Source organism: Grus americana, chromosome 22 (genome assembly GCF_028858705.1).
Source record: "Grus americana isolate bGruAme1 chromosome 22, bGruAme1.mat, whole genome shotgun sequence".
In the NCBI taxonomy this organism is placed as follows: Eukaryota; Metazoa; Chordata; class Aves; order Gruiformes; family Gruidae; genus Grus; species Grus americana.
Genome location: NC_072873.1, coordinates 5682367 through 5691749, shown reverse-complemented (window position 1 = coordinate 5691749; position 9383 = coordinate 5682367). Strand labels below are relative to the sequence as shown.

General features: G+C 37.9%; 2 protein-coding genes across 2 annotated transcripts; both read right to left on the bottom strand.

The window, feature by feature from the left end:
- Positions 1 to 206: 206 nt before the first annotated feature.
- On the bottom strand, positions 207 to 1142 carry LOC129195587 (olfactory receptor 1052-like). The gene has a single exon (XM_054801780.1). It carries the CDS (start codon positions 1134 to 1136, stop codon positions 207 to 209), a length of 930 nt encoding a protein of 309 aa, XP_054657755.1. The 5' UTR covers positions 1137 to 1142.
- Positions 1143 to 6883: 5741 nt separating this feature from the next.
- On the bottom strand, positions 6884 to 7819 carry LOC129195211 (olfactory receptor 6Y1-like). Its single transcript, XM_054801048.1, has one exon. It carries the CDS (start codon positions 7817 to 7819, stop codon positions 6884 to 6886), a length of 936 nt encoding a protein of 311 aa, XP_054657023.1.
- Between the last annotated feature and the right edge of the window lie 1564 nt (positions 7820 to 9383).

Below are 9383 nucleotides of genomic sequence, written 5' to 3'. Positions count from 1 at the left end.
TTTAAATCCGTTTAAATGAATCCACACCTTCATCTGATCTAATTCTCCCAGATTTCTTTCATACCTCCTGCTTTCATCCATGACACTGACCATCTGTAATCACAAAAGACTCTTGAAACCAAGCCCTGATATCCCTTGTTTTACATTCTAAACATCTGTCTGTAGTGAATTGGACACTGTGTTCATTCTCATCCTTAGTTAAGGTACTAAAAAAAGCCTTTCCTTTTTAACTGTTTTTTCAGAGACCGTTTTACCTCCTTGTTTCGGAGGGTGTAGATGAAAGGGTTTAGCATGGGAATAACAATGGTATAAAGGACAGAGATGGTGTTGCTTTTATCAGGTGAAGACGTGGCCCCAGGCTCAGCATACATGAAGAAAACAGCACCAAAGAACAAGCTGACGGCCAGCATGTGAGAAGAGCAAGTGGAGAAGGCTTTGCGCCTGCTCTTAGCCGAAGGCATTTGGACAATAGTCATAATTATATAACCATAGGAGATAAAAACCACCAAGGCAGTGCCCACAATAATTGATCCACACACAGCCAGCATTACTATTTCATTGACAAGTGTGTCTGAGCAGGAGGCATACATCACTGCAGGAACATCACAGAAGAAGTGGTTTATTTCTTTGGGCCCACAAAAGGACAAACTGAATGCAAAGCCTGTCTGGATGGTGCAGTTGATGCAGCCTGACAGATAAGAGCCCACCACCATGAAAACACAAAGTCTTTTATTCATAATGATTTGGTAGAGCAGTGGATTGCAGATGGCAATGAAGCGATCATAAGCCATCACAGCAAGGAAGAAGGCTTCTGTTGTGCCAAAGAGAGAGAAGAAGAACATCTGAGATGCACAGCCGTTGTAGGAAATTATTCTTCTGCCCAGTGAGAATGTCAGTGCTGCTTTGGGAGTGATGACAGATGAATAGCAGATGTCCAAGATGGACAAGTTCTCTAGGAAAAAGTACATGGGAGTGTGCAGCTTGGAGTCCATTCTGATGATAAGGATCATGCAAGCATTTCCTACCACAGTGACAGCATACATTGTTGAGAAAAGAACAGAGAGGAGGAGTTGCAGTCCTGGATGAGATTTGAACCCAACCAAAATGAACTCAGTTACCTTGGTGTGGTTTTCCATGTTACTTATCAGATGATGTTCAAATAAGAAATCAGGATGCAGTGGACTTCATACACTTTGCCTGGAGAAACAATTAGAAGAATAAGATAAACAATAAGATATATGAAACATAAGAAGTATGAAAAATAGAGATGGAAAACAATGGAAAATGGATTCATCTATCATGTTTGAGGATTTTTCTAATATATTAATTTACAGATGAACCAATTACCCTTTTATATTCTCCTCAGTGTAAAGAAATATTTTGCATGCAGCTCATCCAACTGATTTTAAAGGTCTATTCAACAATCAGTCAAAAACCAGGTATTTCATTCTATAGTCTAAACAACTATTTCAGATGTAACTGGGCAGAAAAATCTTACCCTTAGATTGCAGTTAACTCACAAAAGACTGCTCCCTCCTCAAGAAAAGAACAAATGAATAAGTTTCTTCAGTTGATGCAAAAAATTAAAAAAATATATGAGCCAAGATGCATGACAAAAATGTGGAAAATTGTAAAAAAAGCACCTATTATTAAAAAAAAAAAAGGCAACACTTCTTTATGTGAGAACCTAAGTAATTTTCCTTTTTAAAAGTACTTGAAACAAATCCCTCAAATGTTGAGATTTGTTAAATAAATTTTCTATATTAAAATGTTTACCTCACCCAGGGTGTTCAAAATAATATTAATTGACAGAATATATCAAGTGATTCTTTTTCAATTATGTTTAGTCATTTTGTTTTCATAAGTTAGGTGTCATCTTGCCTAGGCTTGGATATATGCAGTGGGTTGATGCCCACATTAGAACTAATAATTTAGATTACCTTTAAATTCAGTGGATAGAAATACACACTCCCACTTTAAAATATTTAACATAGAAAGTATGAATCATGTTCTAGGATTTTCTGTTTCTCTCCACTGACCTAAAGGGAAGTCCAGCTCAGTCATAGCTAACTATTCTGTATGTATAAAGATGTATAGATATTTATAAACCTGAGTGATACGAATCCCCATCCAGTTACTGGTATTTTGTTTACTCTGTTGTCATTTCCATTAGATATATTACCATAACCCTCATGCACTTAATCTTTTTAAAACATTAAATTAATTTTTAACACATTACTTTAGCCATCTCTTTATAATCCTTGAAATGTATCCTCAGCTCTAGGTACCCTCAGAAGCCTTATTTACTTCTTTGTTCTTTCTTTATTCATGTATCTAAGGAAAGGAAATGACTTTGGAGGAAAAACTTCCCTTTGCATAACATTGCTCATGAAATATTTTAGCTAGTTTCCCTTGGGATTTTTGTGTACAGAGAACTTAGGTTTAGACAGTCAAGGTTAAGCATCCAGTCTAAGCCTGTTGTCTATAGCTTCTTCTATTGTAAAAACTTCGTCTATTGTCAAAAGAGAGAAATAGATGCATTGGCAATGTGATTCTTCTAGTCCTAACATACCTGTTTAAAACACAGGGGAAACACAATCCCTTAGGGGTATCTGTCTTCATTAGAAAAGGAATAAAGCTAGCAAGAAAATGATAAGCGCAAAGTTATATCTTTATCCACAACAATATAAAGGAAAATGTGAAAATTGCATGTCAGTATGGTCAACCATTTGATGGATGTGTAATCTTGGCTGATCTAATTGTCCTTATCTTTAAATCTTTATTTTTATTCTATTTTTATGTGTAACCATTGATGATTTAAATGTAGCCGATAAAAACTTAAGAAATAATTTCATAAAAATAAAACATCTTTTCAATTGAAAGGTATCCTATATCCTATTAAAAATAGTTTTGTTAAAATACCAATTACTACTGCTTTGAGTAAGCATCTTTTTTTTTAAGCAGGCTGACGGAAACTTAAGCTAAGAATGAAACTGCTCGAGATGCTTTTATAGCCAGTGAGCAGGGCACTTCAGGAAGATTTTTGATTCACCTGAGATCTGAAGAAGTCTTTGGAATTGTCTGTCTCTTAGTTGATCAAACAGGAAGTCTAGGATGACAAATGTAGAACCATTAAATACTGGCTTCTTGTTTATGGACTTACTTTCCAGAAGAACGAACTGTATTCATAAGCCCTGTTCAAGTCCTATGGATTCAAAATAAAGACAAAACTATTTTTAATCCAGTTTCTGTCACTAAACTTAGAAAAGCAAAGCTCAGACTTCACAAACCACAAGACACATACCTTGTAATATGATTAAAGCCAGGTGTGGGTTTTGGTATTCAGATTTCTTGAACACATTGTCAAAAACATTGAGCAGGTTTTCTACTCAACTGATTTTTCAGTAGTCTCTTGGCAATCGATACTGGCCTTCCACCTCGCTAGTTGAGTGGGCATTCTCCTTAGCATGTTGTTTTAATAGGTGTGCATAAATACACTAGGGATTCAGCTTCTAGAGTCTTAGATCTTCACAGCAGACATCTGAACTTCAAATGAGATATTTTCCCTTGTGCCATTTGCCTTTGCCTGCAAAAGAAGAGAAACCAAGAAGAAAACCCAAATAATAAATATAAAGTGTAATGCTGCTTCTGTGTGTGTGGTTTTTATCCCCACTTTACTCCTGTGTGGGTATCTCAGACACCCTAGGACATGCTGTTATTTTTCAACAAGCAAACTTGCATTCTTTTCAGCATAGGAGCATCAGAATTAGTTATAGTAAACTATATTGAATTTTCTTTGTTTTGGAGGGTGGTTTTTAAAAAAAATCTACATGAAATAATTGTTTCTCTTCATGATAGAAAAGCTTCCCAAATTTTGTGACACATGATAGATCAATACCTTCTGCAACCAAACTTTTGCATACATTCTCATAGGCTCCCAGAGGCAGACAATAACTTTAAGAGACTTGGTAATGTTCTCAAAAGCTAAGACTGGACTCCTAGTCTTATCTACACTACTTGTGGGAGGTGATTTATTTACAATATTCCAAAGGCACCTAACCTTGAATTTACAAAAGTGTTCATTAGTAAAACTTCAAGAAATAAAATTTTAGATGCAAGAGAGAACTTGCATTCTCAGAAGGTTCGTGTTTGTATAATACTTGTCTGTGTTCTCTCCTCTGAGAACTTAGGGACCACTGTTGAATAGGTAATTATTTGTTTCAGGATACGTAACTGTGTGCTTGTTAGTGGATATAAAACCCCATAGCAATTGGACAATAATCCTTTTCACAGAGTATTTGAAGGATTTTCTTGACATAATTTCAAAGCAATCACCTTTAGATCAATGCTTTAAAACCAGTCAATATGTGTAGCCAAATCATTGTATCCGAGGAGCTACACACCTTGCAAAATTTAATATTTCAATGGAAAGCTCACTAAGGAGTACTGAGATGCTATGGTTTTCACTTTATGTATGAAAAACTGAAATAAGTGGAGAAATAGGTTAGGTGATTTTTGGTGTATAAATGCTTTACTTTAATATACTGCCATAAGAATAAAAGTGGGCTTGACACTGCATTGATTTTGGCTGGGATAAAATTTCTTCACAGCAGCTAGTATGAGGCTATGTTTTGGATTTGTGATGAAAACAGTGTTGATAACACAGGAATGTTTTACTTATTGCTGAGCAGTGCTTGCACAGTGTGAAGGTCTTTTCTTTTTCTCACGTCAAGCCACCAGCAAGTAGGCTGAGGGTGCACAAGAAGTTAGGAGGGGACACAGCTGGGACAGCTGACCCCAGCTGACCAAAGGGATATTCCATACAATATGATGTCGTGCTCAGCAATAAAAGCTGGGGAAAGAAGGAGGAAGGGGGGGGAACGACACTTGGAGTGATGGTGTTTGTCTTCCCAAGTAACTGTTAAGTGCAATGGAGCCCTGCTTTCCTGGAAATGGCTGCCTGCCAATAGGAAGCAGTGAATGGATTTCTGATTTTGCTTTGCTTGTGCGCGCAGCTTTTGCTTTACCTATTAAACTGTCTTTATCTCAGCCCACGAGTTTTACCACTTCTGATTCTCTTCCCCATCCCACTGGAGTGGGGAGTGAGGAAGTGGGTGTTTGGGGCTTAGCTGCCTGCTGTGTTAAACCACAACCAATGCACAAGTTTGATCTATGCATTACAGGCTATCTTTAAAATCTATGAGAGAAATAGTCACCTTTGGAGAATGATTCATAAGATCTATATGTTAAAGATAAATAGAATAAATATCTTCTGGGGGTGGCAATCCATGTCCATGAATAGTAGAGGAGCCTACGGTAGTTTGCTTAGATGTCTAATTAGACATTAGACTTAGATGTCTAATTTGCAGGTAGTTTTGGAGGAATCCATCCATCTAACTGTCTCTGTGGCTCTTCATCTCAAATGCAAAACTAAAGAACTACTGGATATTTTTCTGGGGTCCTTTCCCATGTCATGCTTCATATTGTATTGTATCAATTACCATTTTTCTCATAGTAGATTTTCTGCTAGTACCTGGAATACAGCCAGCACCTTACATTTCTGGTGTTAGCTTCTCAGTATGGTTAACTTGAAGCTGTTCTTGACACCTGTCCTTAAAATTGTGTTGAAGTCCTCAAAAAGTCTTATTTGTGTCACTTGTATCCATGGCAACAGTATGCACAGAGCAAGTTCTTCCAGCAAGTGTCTTAAGGTTTCCTCCCTGGAAAGCTAGGTGTTTCGTTAACTGCAAAATCTGAAAAGGCAATCTGCTAGTACAGAGCACAGAATATCAGAAACTCTGGTCTCAATTATAAACTCAAACCCGCATGGTCATATAGATAAGCACTCAGCTGACAAAATTTTAGCTATTTTTTATTTCTTTGTTACAGACTATTAAACATTTTGAATCACTGTGATGTTCTGAGCATGGAGTAGATTTCTTAGAGGCACCATTTTACCTAGAGAGTCTTCTAACCAATAATCAGATTTTCTCACAGATAATCAGTATTTAACACGAATGTGTCCACTGTGTCTCTAGACTCCTTCATATTCAACGGGAAGACTTGGACTGTAGTCTGTGAGTCAGAGTTTAAGATCATTGCTCCTGCTGGAATACTGCTGAATCCAAGGCTCATGCAGCCTGAAGGAAATATTGAATTGATCTATCCTGTCAGTTGTGTCTGAATTTCCTCTTGGAATGAATTATTTGGTGTGCTCTGGGCACAATAAGTTGTTCAGGGTACCAGGGCCCTGGTGTGAACCAGACACTGAATCCAAGTAACACTATAGCTACAGCATGAGCTGTATAGCTACACTATACCATAGCATGAGCTACCCACATTATACTCCCTCTATTGCTGTATTAGAAAAGTTGTCTCCTTCTGAGGACGTTTCAGTTTACCTTAAATCAGGAATCTAAGGAAGTTAAGATTACTCATATTTTTCCACTGTCTATTTCTTTCCAGAGACAATAACAGAATCGCAGAGTAAATAAGATGTAGATACCTACACTTTACATACCTTTTAGTAATCTATTTAGGGCAAACAAAATCTGGAGTTCAGTTTCTAGCATTGCCAAACCTTCTCTTTAAAACTGGAGCAGTCATTCAGCTGAAGCCTTTTAAGAAAGGGAGGCTGCACAGAATCATAAGGGGAAAACAAACAAGCAAAAAACCCTTCTCGACCCAAAACTGTAACATAAATACATAGATCAAAGTTAGCTTTATCAAGGTTTAGTTCAATAAATACAGCCACTGGGTGCATGAATAGGAGAGTTTCACTTCAGCATGGATTAAGGTCTGGACCTCCTGACTTTAGTTCATCGGCACTACCCATTGATCTTCATGAGCACAGCCTCTTCTCCAGAAGTATTTAGTTGATTTCTTAGGTATGTCTTGTACAAGTAAAGGTCTTCCTCAGGGCAAACCTGACTTCTTTGTTTCTAAGACAATATATGAGAGGATTCAGAAGTGGCACAACTACCGTGTACAAGACTGATACCAATTTGTTAGCGCTGTAGGTATACATGACTTTAGGGTGGGCATAAGTGAAGAGAGTGGTGGAGTAGAACAGTATCACTACAGTCAAGTGGGAGCTGCAGGTAGAAAAGGCCTTTTGCCTCCCCTGAGAAGAAGGGATCTTCAACACGGTGAACATGATGCAAATATAGGAGGTGACCACAGTACACAGAGGCACCATGATGATCATCAGAGCCAAGATGAAGTCCACTAGCTCAGCCAAAGAGGAATCGCTGCAGGAGATATTCAGTAGGGGTGAAATATCACAGAAATAGTGATTGATTTTGTCTACATCACAGAACAAGAGCTGGGCTATAAAGCTCAGCTTGATGGAAGAAGTGATCAAACCACACATCCAACAGCCAGCTGTCAGCTGAGCACAGAACTGATGATTCATGATCAGTGAATATCGGAGAGGTTTGCATATGGCCAAGAAGCGGTCATAGGCCATAACAGCTAACAGAATATACTCAGTACAAACAAAAGTCACAAAGAAATACAACTGTGTCATGCACCCCTGGAATGAGATATGTTTGTCTTGAGAGAGGAAATCTATGAGCATCTTTGGCTCAATGACAGAAACATACCAGATCTCTAAGAAAGACAGATTTCCTAGGAAGAAATACATGGGTTTTTGCAGACTGTGGTTAGTTCGGATGATGAGAATGATAAGGAAGTTTTCCAACACAGTTAATAAATAAGCCAGAAGTAAAGCAGAGAAGAGGAACAGCTGCAGTTCAGCCGTGGTGGGAAAACCCAGGAGAATGAAATACATGACACTGGTTTCATTCCTCCCACTCATTCTGTAGGGGAAAGATGAACCTTATCCACCTGCAATAAATTAATACAATGAAACCTAACCAGACAGGTTTAAATTCATAGCAATATGTTACACCATCACTTAAGACACTGTAAAAGTTCAGACGCTTTGTTGCTAGGTTTCTAGAAATTAATTGTGTGAAATTCATTTACTCAATTCAGAATTTTTCATTGTAAAAATGTAAGCATGCTTTTTACTTTATACTTCATGGAGATAAATAGGCACTACCAGTCCTATCTTATCTAAGACATAGGTATAAACCAAGCCAAATGAATAATGCTATTATATTGTCCATCCAGCATAAAGAAATGTGAGGTTTTGAGCTTACAGATAGACATTTACATTGCAATGTTTTAGTTTCTACATCTATAAATTTCTAAAGTTATACCATGTATATCCAATGGACCATAAGGGAAATGCAAAGTACCACAAGGATATACACCATCTGATTTTAAAAACCTCCAAAAACACCTGAAGGACCCCATTAGAGGTTTCTATGGCTAGGTCTGAAAACTTATATCTACATAAAGCTTATTGAGATACAAAGGTACGCACAGCATCCCAGATACATCAAAATTGAAAGCTACTTATAGTTCTGGGTCTGGTTTGTTTGTAGCTAACTCAGATTGTTATTTAAAAATAAGAATGCCTCAGCCTGTGCTATTAAAAACAAAACTGTTCTCAACCTTCTTTAGTGAGAATTCAGAGTGGAATCCACTGCCTTAGTTGATCCTGGAGAATATGATCAATAGGGAACAGATGAAGTGTAGACTGTTGTGTCAGATGGATGATTTATACCAACACAGATAAATTGACCACCTTCACTGTCTCATGAGGTTTGACCTAGAAATTATACAGATAGCCTCCCAGTGGAAGCAATCACAGAAAGAGGAGGGATACTATTGTTTCCTCTGTGATTCCATGCAGAGTAGAAGTAAGAAACTTAAAATGTCTAATATTTTGTCTGAGACAATGTAATAACACCAGCTGATGTCCACTGATTTTTATAGGGCAGAGGAAAAAAAAAAAAACAAAACAACCCTCAAAAATACCCCACCAAAAAGTCCTGAAGCAGAGGATATAGCAGTCATTTACTAAAGGCTAAATTAGAAAAAGGTTTCAGTGCCCTAAATCTAAATCAAGAGCCTTAACTCATGATCAGTTTTGGAGTAAGTAGTTTCTCCTACACAGGAGTTACTTTTACTGAGTGGCTGCTGGTAGCCAGGTAAGATACTCCATGAATTTAAAACAGCAATAACAGAAAGAGAGAAAAAAAAGGAAGGGAGGGAGGGAGGGAGGGAGGGAGGGAGGGAGGAAGGAAGGAAGGAAGGAAGGAAGGAAGGAAGGAAAAGAAAAAAAGCTACCACCACCCCTGGATGGACCGATGTTCTCTGCTCGTAGTTGTAATCCTTTAGGTGGTGGGCATGCGTCAAAAACTTGTTTCCCCTCTTCATAGCCTAATGTGCCCCTCCCCCATAGGCAGGGTTTTGTCACCACTGAGCAGGCGCAGGATGTGCTCAGGAATGTTCTAGAAATGAGTTGATGG

Bases quoted from the DNA above. Each gene is read 5' to 3' on its own strand.
- LOC129195587 (XM_054801780.1), bottom strand. From the start codon at position 1,136: ATGGAAAACCACACCAAGGTAACTGAGTTCATTTTGGTTGGGTTCAAA.
- LOC129195211 (XM_054801048.1), bottom strand. From the start codon at position 7,819: ATGAGTGGGAGGAATGAAACCAGTGTCATGTATTTCATTCTCCTGGGT.